This window comes from Populus trichocarpa, chromosome 1 (assembly GCF_000002775.5).
Source record: "Populus trichocarpa isolate Nisqually-1 chromosome 1, P.trichocarpa_v4.1, whole genome shotgun sequence".
Lineage (NCBI taxonomy): Eukaryota > Viridiplantae > Streptophyta > Magnoliopsida > Malpighiales > Salicaceae > Populus > Populus trichocarpa.
In genome coordinates this window covers 47198913-47213012 of record NC_037285.2, presented here as the reverse complement: position 1 = coordinate 47213012, position 14100 = coordinate 47198913, and the positions used below count along the sequence as shown (strand labels likewise).

General features: G+C 31.1%; 2 protein-coding genes across 9 annotated transcripts in view; both read right to left on the bottom strand.

Moving 5' to 3' along the window:
* Positions 1–1447: 1447 nt before the first annotated feature.
* Positions 1448–3396, bottom strand: LOC18110648 (benzyl alcohol O-benzoyltransferase). Its single transcript, XM_024609879.2, has 2 exons — positions 2838–3396; positions 1448–2660 (listed from the first exon to the last, which is right to left on the bottom strand). Exons 1-2 carry the CDS (start codon positions 3279–3281, stop codon positions 1707–1709), a joined length of 1398 nt encoding a protein of 465 aa, XP_024465647.1. The 5' UTR covers positions 3282–3396; the 3' UTR covers positions 1448–1706.
* Positions 3397–10686: 7290 nt separating this feature from the next.
* LOC18110646 (uncharacterized) overlaps positions 10687–14100 on the bottom strand; it is a 63680-nt gene continuing 60266 nt past the window's right edge. For 7 of the 8 annotated variants that reach the window (XM_052449941.1, XM_052450005.1, XM_052449458.1 and 4 more), the window contains 4 exons: positions 13074–13805; positions 12232–12963; positions 11390–12121; positions 10687–11272 (listed from right to left, as the gene is read on the bottom strand). In XM_052449941.1, the coding sequence (XP_052305901.1) occupies positions 11159–11272; positions 11390–12121; positions 12232–12963; positions 13074–13805 (2310 nt within the window). In that variant the 3' untranslated portion in view covers positions 10687–11158. The remainder of the gene's footprint in view (positions 11273–11389; positions 12122–12231; positions 12964–13073; positions 13806–14100) is intronic. The other variant, XR_008058315.1, reaches the window with a different exon arrangement.

The window sequence follows — 14100 nt, the reverse complement described above, 5'->3', positions numbered from 1 at the left end:
TATCCAAGAAAGTTTGCTATTAACATGTCTTATCATTTTTATCTTATTAATTCTTAATACTTTGCTTGTTAAATGGTTAATCTAATACTTGATCCTTCATAGTCTTCGGCCGACATCGTTATTATAAGAGGAACTTGATTTGTTGTCAACATAAGTTAGCATCATGAATACCTGATAAAATTTATAAGTATGGTGTTACGTAAATAAGATGATTAATATGATTATATTGATAATTTATAAAGAGTTTATACTTTACTTATCTCTAATACTATTAGTGGATCCTCTAACCTTGACATTTGTTTTTACCATTGTTTAATCTTCACATTTATCTTACATCTCAAAGTCCTCTTTAACTCATCATCACCATCATCATCATCATCATTGTTGTTGTTGTTGTTGTTGTTGTTATTATTTATAATTTATATAGTTCACCTCCCTGTGGTTCGACCCCGGTCTTGCTGGGTTATTTATTACTTTGACACTCCTGCACTTGGGATAAGACATCAACTCTTTGATCGTGTCAGACACCTAATACTACCTCCACTAATATTTCTTGGATTAGGTATTACGTAATTAATAAAACTCTAAACCTCATTACAATAATCCCTCCTCTGCAATCCTTAGGGTGAATCTCGATATATCCATGAACGATCATTCATGACTTCTATCGAACCTATATTAAATAATGATGACAACATGTATTAATTAACTTCGTTAACTAAATAAATTTATAAAAATATTGGTTTAAGATTATTTAACTTACTTTAATACTTCTCTTAATTAATTACCAATTATCTAAGTACATACAAATTTGTATATATTTACAGAAATTACAACTCAAAAATAAAATTGAAAAAATATAAAACAGACCCTTAAATAAGTCATTATTTATTTCATCACAACACACCTATGTTGATAATTTGATATAAGTTTCAACAATTTACAAACAAATACAATTTTACAAAATATAAAACAAACCATAACACATACAAAATCATAAATACAATTTATTTTATAGGTAACACTAGTGCTGTAACAAAGCTCAATAATTTATTGAGATTTTTACATTAAATAAACTTGAAATTATAAATGACTCATAAAGATATGTGAAAAATGGAAAAAAAATTACACTATAGAGTTTTTTTTTAACAAAGCTCAATGTAATTGAATTTTTTTTCGTTTTTTTCAGTTTTGTTTAGATCTACTCTATGGAATATTTTGCTTTTGAAGTAGTTTCTGTTTTGCAAACTCTTATACGTCAACCTCACTAGCATTGACTTTTTCTCTCTTTTTTTATATGGAGCTTTCCTAAGTTATTATGGTGTTGCTTTAACTCGGGCAAAAAAATAGAAAAAATAAATGGTTGTTGTCCAATGGATTTCCAAGTATTTTTGTTCAACAAAATGGCATATATATCTTATTATTGAATATAAAAGTGATAGCACACTAAACAAAATAATAGTCATGAGACCTAAATTTTACAACTGTAAACAATTTGAAAACACACAAATCACCAATTTTTCATGAAAACTCCAACTCATATGTCTAAGTATACAATCACAACAAGGTCAAAGAGTACGGGCTTGCTGGTAATAAATAAATTTAAAGGCTTATTGGAACTTCGCCACCATCTGCTTTAAAATATTTTTTTTGGTACCAAAGGCTTATCCGGCCAAGAACAGAATAATATCATAGCCTCTCCTGTCTTATAGGGAGCTTGGTATCATTTCTTGTTGTTCTTGGCTTCTTTCTGGGTCATGCCTTGCCAATTCCTCTAATAGTATTGCAAATCTCTCCATAACTGGTGCACGTAAGGAAACCAAAAGCATAACCCCACGCTCTCCGTTCTTGAATCGATACGGCAGGAAATAGGTTCCTGCCATAGAAATTTCATCAGGCATAGCCTTGGGTGGCCCAGTATAAATTGTGTTGCCCCATCCATAGTCCACCTGATCGAACCCAAAACCTGTTAAGTCTGACACGACATATGATTGTAACCCTATAGGCTGCCCTTTGGTTATCTCCATTAGATCAGCCAATGATCTCATGTACTCCTCAGTTATTCTATTCTTGGCATTTCTTATCATTTCCAATGCATACCCTAAAGAGTTTAAGCAAAGCTTCCTAGCATTTGTTACAGCTGCTGGCAAAGCTAGCACGTTACCATAATATCCTTTCGGTAATGGAGGGTTAAATTTGGAACGTGCGTTGACAAGCATTTGCATGCGCATCTCCTCATTAGGGTTAGCTTGAGATGCTATGGCATAGCATCTCCATAAGCATGCAGTTATTACCTCAAAATTTGAACATGGGTGTAAATGAGAAGGAATCCATCTACGAATGTTGGATAATTCCTTGCGGTTGAGAACAAAACTACGGTGGGCTACAGCGTGAACCTGGCCGTGGAATTCAGGCACCTTGGCTGTAGGATCAACAGCAACAGGAGCATCATTACCATATTCATTGTGTCTGCAAGTAACTCGTGGCGGATTCCTAGCACAGAGGAGTTCCCTTCGCCACACAGGTAGAATTGAAGGGGCTTGAGCACCTCGTGCAATCTCACCTATGGCATTCAATACCTGAAGCATGCCGAATGCATCAGTCATTGGGTGATTAAGACGGAGCCCAAGTACAAAACCACCACACTTCAAGCGTGTCACCTGTTAATATAATGTAAAATTATTAATACTTTATGAGAATGTAATTGATGGAATATTACCATCATTGTTTTAATTATATTTTTTAATTTTCTCGATAATAATAATAATAATAATAATAATAATAATAATAATAATGAAAGAATGAATAAACATTAGCCAATAATGTCCTATACGTACCTGAAAAATCAATAATGGGGTATTGAGGATCCCTTCTGATCCTGGGACGTTGTAAAGAAGTTCCTGAAAGCATGGGAATGGAGATGGAATTGGATCACCAAACTGCTCCACCGTGGCATCGGCATCGGCTTCGATGAACAAGACACCCTCACCAGTACAATCAACTATAAGCTTATTGTCTGGCCCTTGTCTAATCCTACCAGCAAAAGGGTAATAATACACAAGTGCCTGCGCAATTGCCTCCTTTATTACCTTCACAGGATCTTTCCCTTGCATCGATGGATTGTGTGCATACAAGTTGTAATGTGGTGATTGAAATTGGAGGTATAGTTGGCGATCAATATCAGAAAGCTGTCTGAATTCATGAGGTGTGGCCTTAGCTGGCGCAACCAATTCTGGTTCGCACCTTCGGACGGCGAACGATAAGGAAGTTGGTGTTGCCATCGCACAAAAAGTATGTTTGCTGCAAACTGTGATAAATGGTGGCTCTACCTCAGCAGTCAAGAATATTTTTGCTTGAAATGGAATGCATGGGAAGGCAAACTTGCTACATATTTATAGTAATAATGATTGTGTGGACATGCAGTAGGTGTGAAAGGTAGGAGCAGGAACAGTAGTAAATGATTACGTTTATAAAACCATGAATTCATCAACGATTCCCACTACAACACCTAACTCATTTCCAATTCATTATTATTCTGGTTCCTGATTCCCCACAGAAGAATCTTTTTATTAATTTACCGTTATACTCATAGTTTTTTCCTTTATTCTTCGTTGAAAATTCTGTGAAGGAACTAACAAGTGGACGAATAAGAAGAAAATTCAAACATATATGAAAATTAAAAAGGCTTCTGAAAATTTCATTTGTGGGGCTTGGAAATGTGATCACACCAACCTTGTACATTATCCTAAAATTATTACTCCAATATGGTCATGCCCAGTACTAACCATGTTGGTTTTCCTTTCATAATATTGAGAAACCCTCTCTCCCTTGAATTATCTTTCAAGTTTAGATGGGATAGATTTTGGGAAACTACGTGCCTAATGAAGGCCTAATGGAGGGGATTCCTTAGACTTTGACATAGTTAGAATTTGAACCAACACAGACAAATTAGTTCTCGACTAATTAATTTTGTCAAAGAGTCTAAAATTTAGAAATTTATATTATTTCCCGGGATTGGTTTTATACTCTAATATTCTTCACGTAAACCCTTGTGGGTCATGTTTTACTGTTAGAAAAAAATATATAAATTATATCTTGGAATCTCCTTCAATATTTGAAGTTTTCAAATTGAGATAATTCTGAAACATGATATCAAAATCTTGTTGATCAAGCGATTATGAGTTTATGTCTCATCATCTTATTTTATTTGATAAAAATTAAACATAAAATAGTATAAACTTATATAAATTTTAAGTACAAAAAACTTGCTTTAAGGATGTATTAAAGAAATAACATGGAGTTTTTTTTTCTTTTCCTTCTTTTGGGTTTTTCGGGAGGTCTTAGAAGCAATACAAAATGGTCCGGTTGTTGCCCTCCCTGCACCAAAATCTATGTGAATCCCTCTCAAGTTCTGCACATAAGATTATATGAAATCTCAAATCTTAAAAATCTTAAATACTATAATATTGTTTCCTTAGATAGGCAGTTACAACCATTAAATAATGAAGGTGTAACGTCTTCTGCAATTTCGTTTGGCTCTCTAGCTAGTAGCTACTCAATTAATTTGTTTTTATTATTATTTATTTTTGCTACCAACTTCACCAGCATTGACTTTTTGAGGAGCATTAACATTGATACACTGACTTCTAGCTAGTGCTATTCATGCCCTCCTCTACGTCTCTTATTATAAATTTTATTCACATAATTAATTCATTAAAAAATTAAAATCAAAAGGGTAATTGAGGATATGTTAATTGTGTACATAAGAAAAATAGAAGGAACTTGGAGGACGAAAGGCTGTGCGATTGGTTTGGATATAGGCTTCATCCATTAGTTGATAATTGTTAAATATGTATCTTTTACGCAGTGAAGCTAGCTAACAGAAAAAGATCAATGACTCACAAAACAGTCATAGTTGACCATATCATGAATATATTGTAAAGCAAAGTTGAGGAAACAAATATGTTTTGATTAACTTGATTGTTGCTGCCCACTCATTGAGAATTGTTTTTTTCTAGGATAAAAAAATTAAAAAATAACTTTGTTATTGATAAAAAAACAATAAAAATAAAATTGTTAACCAAATTTTACCTGAATTTTATATCCTGGTTAATTTTCCAGGCTATTCAAATATGAACCCAATCTTGAATAAATTTCAAGTTCAAAGCTCAAAAATTTTAATTAGAAAGTTTTTCTATATAAATTTTAAAGTTGGTTTGATGCTCAAAGAGATTTTATTATTATTATTATTATTATTATTATTTTAGTTCAAATTTGGAGACCAACTTACAAATAAATTTATTAAATCTTTTTTAATACATCAAACTGATAATTGATGAAGGTGTGACGTCTTCTGCAATTTATTTGGCAACCAATCTGGTGCAAACATTTATATTAATAATAATAAAAAAAATCCAAGAGAATATATACAAATATAAGTCGAAACCTACCGTTATTTTCGTGATTTATTTTGTAAGAAGATGTAAGTGTCTACACCAGATTGCGTGCATTTCAACTAATCTCACAGGTTCTGAAGTTAACGACCATGTACCAGTAGCCATAAGGGAACTAGAACTCATGACTATTAGAAAGTAGACCCAAAACCTGACTAATTGAGTTACCTCTCAAAGTTATTTTAGATTATTCTTTTAGCTTTACATATCAATACTTTTATATGTATTTTTTATAATTTTATTTTCATTGGAATATCATTATCTTATTATAGGTTTAATTGAAAAAATTTATGTGGTCGTGTCAGCAAATTTCATCGGAAACAAATATGTTTTGTCATTAAAAAAAAACTTGATTGTTGCTGCCTACTTATTGAGATTTTTTTTTCTAGGAAAAAAAATTAAAAAATAACTTTGTTATTGATAAAAAAAAACAATAAAATTAAAATTGTTAACCAAATTTAATTTACCTGAATTTTATCCTGTTAATTTTCCAAGCTATTCAAATATGAACCCAATCTAAAATAAATTTCAAGTTCAAAGTTCAAAGATTTTAATTAGTAAGTTTTTTTAAAAAAAAATTAAAGTTGGTTTGATCCTCAAAAAGATTTTATTATTATATATTAGTATTATTTTAGTTCAAATTTAGAGACCAACTTACAAATAAATTTATTAAATCTTTTTTAATACATCAAACTCATATATGTCTACATGACATTTTTTCTATTGAATTAACTCTTTTATTTTTTAGATTATGTAATGAAAAGAAATAAATAAAATAAAATAAACATGTGGAAATTAATTGAATTACTATAATTAATTAGGTTTGTTTAGGCTATTTTTTTTTAATCATTTAATTTTCATACTGAAGGAGAGAAGTTTTTTTTTTAAAAAAAATAGAAGTTATTGGATTAGGCGTCGTCCAGCATTCAATTTAGTATCCAAAAGAAAAATTCCATGTAAGTATTATGATGGAAGGACTATTACAAAACAAAAGAAAGAGTAGAGGGACTCAATCAATTATAAAAAAACATAAGAGGCTCCAATAAAAAAAATATATATATAGGTACCAAATAATGGATAAAATCCATCTTCTTACAAAATAAATCATGAATAGCAGTGATTAGACTCTTAAGCCATCTTTCACTTATCATAATTATTTTTTTTATTTTCAAATCAAGTCATCCTCGTCCAAACCGATCATGCCTTATAGTTTACTTCGTGGAATTCGAATTTCCAATAATAACATAACCAATCAATATTAAGCAACATGATAGTGAATAGTAATTAAGATCATATCGAAGTATGTGCTAAGCAATCCATAAAATTACAAAGTGGTTAGGTGAACGATAAATCCAAGTTTTTATTCTACATGCAGTAGTTGACTGAATTAATTGATTGAATGCGTGTTGTTTGAATTAATCAACTTGTTCAGTGATTAATTGAATGTTGTTTCAGTAACATAACGTTGATGAATGAATGAATTTATTCAAAGATTTAATTATAATTTATTTTATTGCAAAAGATTCTAGTACATTTACATTGAAATCACTGAACAAGTCGAAATCTATAAAAATATTTACATGAATAAAGCTAAATGGAATATGGATCTTGCGATTAATGAAAAATCAATAGCAAAGATTGATCTTGCGATTAATGAATTACCTCTCGATTCTTGCCAGCCGATACGAAGCAAAGAATATAATTATTTAATCCAGAGAGATAAACATCGAATCCTACAAATGAATTAGCTTCTGCCTACCTATCTTCAGTATTAAATATCACGTGTAGGTTGGTCCCGTGTATACTCTAAGTATATTCTTAATTACAAGTGCATATCAAGTTGACTCACTACACGGGCAGTAGGTTTATGTTCTTCTAACGAAAATGGCGGTAGGTTTCGACTTATATTTGTATATATTCTCTTGAATTTTTTTTTTATTATTATTATTATTAATGTAAGTAGTTGTGTCAGCTTGCGTGTATTTTAATTAATCTTACGGATTGTGAAGTTAACGACCATGTAAATCTTCAGTAGCCATGAGAGGACTAGAACTCGTGACTATTAGGAAGTAAACTCAAATCCTGACTAGTTGAGCTACCTCTCAAAGTTATTTTAGATTATTCTTTTAGTTTTACATATCAATACTTTTATTTGTATTTTTTATAATTTTATTTTCATCGGAATATCATTATCTCAGCAGAAAGATTTTTAAAATAAAACACTTCAACTATAATCAAAATGATTGTATGATTTGTTGTTAATTATAACTCTTGGGAAATATATGCGCATGCATCCTGCCTTGTATCTTCTGAGATTCTCATTAGGTTTTTTTATGATAGATTTCAATTTAATTAGTAAGTTTTTTTTATATAAATCTTAAGAAGTTGATTTGATGTTAAGAAGCTGATTTCATTCTCATTAGGTTTTTTTATATATATATAAATCTTCTGAGATTCTCATTAGGTTTTTTTTTGTTATTATTATTTTAGTTCAAATCTCGAGATCAACTTATAAATAAATGTATTAAGTCTTTTTTAATACATCAAAGTGATATAATATTCTGGAAAGATAATTTAATATTAATTGACATGAAAATACATCTTAACATTCGAATAAAAAAATATATATGCATGCTGTATTGTGTACAGAGACATTGGACATTGAAACTTACATAACTTAGTTTTTTTTTTTTAATATAAGAAGAAGTCAATATGCCTGTTCAAAGCCATTTCCGAAAGAACACTCATAACAAATTAGAAATATGAGAATACTAAGTCAATAGTGTAATAAACATCTATCTCTCTCTTAGTATGACCTGGATATAGTTGTTTTGTTATAAAAAGAAGATGAGGTTGTAGATTATGACTTTTCAACAACACAAAAACCAAGACCAGCCAACTTTCCTTGGGGTGAAGGAAAAGGACTTAAAATTTTCTAATTCTGACCTTATCTCCTCCTCCGTGTGTGTGCGCGCCCCCGGGGGAGGGGGGGGGGGGGGGGGGGGGGGGGGGGGTGGCGGCTTTCTACCAATCTTTTGTACTTAGTTTAAAGTTTACTCTTACAATTTTAGGGTCAATAATTTAACATGGCATGGTTTAAAATATATGAACATCGATCGATTGATCCATTTTCCTCATTTTTAATGGACAACGGACAAGGTTGAAGGTCATTGTCGTGATGTCTACATCATAGGTTTTTCATAGAAATAGAAGAGGGTGTTAGAAAGTTTAATAACAATCATGGTTTAAATTTTTTTTTATTTTGAAATATATTAAAATAATATTTTTTTAAAATTTTTTTAAATTTTTTTTTAATATTAACGTATCAAAATAATTTTAAAATATTAAAAAATTAATTTTAAATAAAAAATTTTAATTTTAAAAAAATACAATTTTAATCACGTTCTATACTTAATTAGAGATAGGATTTATGGGCATATAATTAGTTCAAGAGAGTTCAAGTAGTAGAAGGGATTTAGACTGTTTTGGTTCAGATCTTCAGTTTTGGGCCTTTACCGTTTGTCAAAATACATGTATACCTTAACTATTTTCATTACATTATGTGAATAGGTACGGAATTAGTTTTGTTACAAAAATATGCTTGAAAAAAAGTTTGTCACTGGACTATAAGTTAAACCGAGTTATACAATTCAAGTTTATTATTTTTATTTAAAATAATAAAAATAAATCTTACTTTTAATATGATCAATTGAATTGTGGATTAATCTGTTAAGTAGCAGATTTATTTGGGTGAATGTAAAACTGATTATTTTATAATAGTCATGTATTATATGGGTAGAATAAAAAAAAGAGAGAAGAAAAAAAGCAAGGAATTTTGTTCAGCCGAGCATTTATCTTGACACCTAAATCATATGGGTTTCCAAGGAATCCAAAGCCTACGACTAGGGTTCAGTTCAAGTGGGACTTCTTCACTTTGGGCCTTTATTATATATCCAACTCTCATTACTCTTAAGGCAATGGGCCTCTCTCCTGAGTCAAGACTTGCAGAATTGAGTCAAGACTTGCAGAATTGTGTGCTTACGATGATTCCTAAGGTTGTTTTTGTTTTTTTGAAAAGTGATTTTTAAAAAATTATTTTTTAAATTTTTATATATTTATTTATTATTAAAAAAAATTGGTCAACAGAAAACACTTTCCAGTCAATGAAAAACACTTTACAGTGAAAGAAAAACTTGACTTAGTTTTCAAGAAACTGTTTTCCTTTTATTTTGAGCGGAAAACACTTTCCGGAAGTTGTGAAAAATTTAGAAATATCATATTATTTGCTGATTATATCAAATTTGATTCTCAAACTTTTGATTGCTATATATATTTTATTTTGAATATTTATTTTTCAATTTCATCCCTTATAATTTAATTTTTATATTAATTTTGCTATTCATTTTTATTATTGTTATTTGCTTTTCCCTTATCATTTTTTAATTAAAAATTTTTATCTATTAAATTTGATCTTTATTCTTTTAATTGTTACTTATTTTATTTGAAATAATTTATGAAATATTAATTCAACAATAATCCAAATTTAATGTACTAGTTGTTGCTATTAGACAAAATTAATCTAGTTAGTTCAGCTTTACATAGCCCAAATAGAAAGAGAATTTCTTTTTCATTGATGCTTTTGATTTATTATTTTATATATGGTATAATTCTTCATTCTTGTTGATTATTATAATATAATTATACCGTATGTTAATATGACATGTTAACTATTCTAAAAAAAATATATATGTGTGTTATGGTAAATGAAAAACCGTGTCTGCTAAAAAAATCAGTTATAAAATAGAGTTATGTTTTTTTTTAATACAAAATTGGGTTTATTAAATAAATAAAAAAATTTAACATTAAAAACTCTTTGCTTTTTAAAAGTCTATTTATTTTATTTTTATTCTATTAATCTTTTCTTCCTTCTCAACATTGTTTTGAGATAGTTACATTTATCCTTTTACTGAATCTACATTGGAATTCATTTTCTGTCAATAAATTTGTAAGTTGATTTTATATATATATATATATATATATACTCATTCACATTTATTTATATATATATATTCATGTAGAAACCATATTACTGTACGGTACGCACAATAACAAGTTAATCAAGTGACTTGCTATATATGAAAATACAAACTTCAAAAAAAAAAAAAAAATTGTCACCACATAAAGAATACGTAATAGAAATAGAACATCAAAATGATAGAAAAAACACGTTGACGAGGAGAATGAGAATCCACACATTAAACAATAAGCACACAAATGAGCAAACATTATGCCCTTGTTTTTTAGGTTCAGACACTTGAAAAAGAAACACAAATGGGCAAACAAGCAGAAACCCTTATTTCTTGAGGTTCATACATAGATAGATAAGTTAAAAACCTTGTTTTGGGAGTTCTATGGTAAATAAGACTCTTACAATGTGAAGCCAAATTGTATCCCATAGCTAATGAAACAGCTGAAATTACTTCCCACCAAACCACAACTCAAAGACATGAATCCTCGTGAAATCACCTAATATCGAGGTGATCATGTAATAGGTAACCAACGAACCTGATGCATATCGAGGTAATATGTTGATTTAATTTAGCCATTTAAAAAAGGATAGAAAATAAATAATTGCATCCATTTTACCTGCAAGAAATAATTATTAGCATGTTTTTCAAATTCCAATGCCAAACTAATCATCTAACTCAATCATCATGAACAACTCCATCCTCTTCCCACCCTTTATTTCGGGTCCAGTTTCTACAAGTGCTAGTTGGCACGGAGCAACCAGTGCTTGAACCCTCAGCTACTTGAGATACCTGCAAAGCCAATTCAAGAATGGCATACACATTCTAACTTGTTAGTCTTATTGTTGAGGGAAACAAGAAATAAAAACACTAAAAGAGAGGCAAGAAATCATGTCAAATATGCAGCACCTCTGATTGAGCACTCATTGAACTATTTGATGTAGTAGCAAATTTTGTGGTCAGCTTTGGACATTGACGCACCTCCAACATCAACAAACAAGGGAATATGAAATCATAACATCCATGACTGAAGTAGGAAATACTTGGTAATTGTACAAGCAACAACTCCTGCAGATCAGGGAGCACCATCTCCTTCCCAACATTGACAGCTGAAGCATGATCACCCTGCCCAAATACTCCCAATAATTGAGGGGATTCTCTTACTCTTAGTATTCGAAGCTTTTTGAGACCTGAAGCCATGGCTACTGGGAAGAGACTCTTCAACTTGTTGCATCCTCTGATCTCAAGTCGCCACAGATTAGGGAAGCATGAAGATTGGAGATCACTTCCTGACAATATCTGATCCTTTTCATCATCATTATCCTTAGAAATAATTTGCTCCAATTCCTCACAGTTTGATATATCTAGAAATTTCAGTTGAATTAGACTAGTAATCATGCTGTTTGTGAATACATGTGTTAGTCTGTCACACTTTTTCACCTCCAAAGTAGTCAAATTGCTCGGCACGAGACCCTTCCATATACACCTCATGTCAGGCAATAAGTTCAAGTTTAATGTTTCCAAACTCACGAGTGAAAGTTCATGCCTACTTCTTCTATTAGTTACCAAACGTCCAACTTGCATTAAATCTTGTACTCCTTTCAAGTTTCTAATAGATATTTTTTTCAAATTCATAAACCCCTGCATCAAAAGAAAACAAGGGTACCAATTTGTTAGATGTAATTCATAGTAATTATTGTGCGCTTTTCAAACTAAACGAGATGCAAGAAATCAAGTCAAATCAGCAGCACCTCTGATTGAGCACTCATTGAGTCATTTGATGTAGTAGCAGATTCTGTGGTCAACTTTGGACATTGACAAACCCTCAAAATTGACAAACAAGGGAAAAAGAAATTATAACATCCAGGACTAAAGCAGGAAATACTTGGTAATTGTACAAGCAACAACTCCTGCAGATCAGGGAGCACTATCTCCTTCTCAACATTAACAGTCAAAGCATGATCACCCTGCCCAAATACTCCCAATAATTGAGAGGATTCTCTTACTCTAAGTATTCGGAGCTTTTTGAGACCTGAAGCCATGGCTACTGGGAAGAGACTCTTCAACTTGTTGCATCCTCTGATCTCAAGCCGACACAGATTAGGGAAGCATGAAGATTGGAGATCACTTCCTGACAATATTTGATCATTTTCATCGTCATTATCCTTAGCAATAATTTGCTCCAATTCCTCACAATTTGATATATCTAGAAATTTCAGTTGAAGTAGACTAGCAATCATGCTGTTTGTGAATACATGTGTCAGTCTGTCACACTTTTTCACCTTCAAAGTAGTCAAATTGCTCGGCACGAGACCCTTCCATATACACCTCATGTCAGGCAATAAGTTCAAGTGTAATGTTTCCAAACTCACGAGCGAAAGTTCATGCCCCCTTCTTCTATTAGTTACCAAACGTCCAACTTGCATTAAATCTTGTACTCCTTTCATGTTTCCAATAGATATTTTTTTCAAATTCATAAACCCCTGCATCAAAAGAAAACAAGGGTACCAATTTGTTAGATGTAATTCATAGTAATTATTGTGTGCTTTTCAAACTAACCGAGAGGCCAGAAATCAAGTCAAATCAGCAGCACCTCTGATTGAGCACTCATTGAGTCATTTGATGTAGTAGCAAATGTTGTGGTCAGCTTTGGGCATCCATCCACCTCCAACTTCTGCAAATGAGGGAACAAGAAATCATAACATCCATGACTGAAGCAGGAAATACTTGGTAATTGTACAAGCAACAACTCCTGCAGATCAGGGAGCACCATCTCCTTCTCAACATTGACAGCTGAAGCATGATCACCCTGCCCAAATACTCCAAATAATTGAGGGGATTCTCTTACTCTAAGTATTTGGAGCTTTTTGAGACCTGAAGCCATGGCTACTGGGAAGAGAATCTTCAACTTGTTGCATCCTCTGATCTCAAGCCGACACAGATTAGGGAAGCATGAAGATTTGAGATCACTTCCTGACAATATTTGATCATTTTCATCGTCATTATCCTTAGCAATAATTTGCTCCAATTCCTCGCAATTTGATATATCTAGAAATTTCAGTTGAATTAGACTAGCAATGATGCTGTTTGTGAATACATGTGTCAGTCTGTCACACTTTTTCACGTCCAAAGTAGTCAAATTGCTCGGCACGAGACCCTTCCAAATACAACTCAAGTCTGGCAATAAGTTCAAGTGTAATGTTTCCGAACTCACGAGCGACAGTTCATGCCCACCTCTTCTATTAGTTACCAAACGTTCAACTTGCATTAAATCTTGTACTCCTTCCAAGTTTTCAATAGATATTTCTTTCAAATTCATAAATCCCTGCTTAAAAAAAAAACAATGGGAATATAAAATCATATTTTTTCATATTTATGATAAACTGAATATAAACTATTATTTTATATTAGTTAAATTAAAAGCAATCATGAAAAAATACACTTATTAACTCAAAAGTTAATTTTTTATATTCGATTTATAAAACAAATATGACATTATCAAAAAATAAAAATATAAAAGAAAATAATTTGAATTTTACATATTAGTAAATTTTTTTAATAAAAATGCTTGATTATTGATCATTTAAATTATTTTTTTCATAAAAAAGTGAAAACAATTG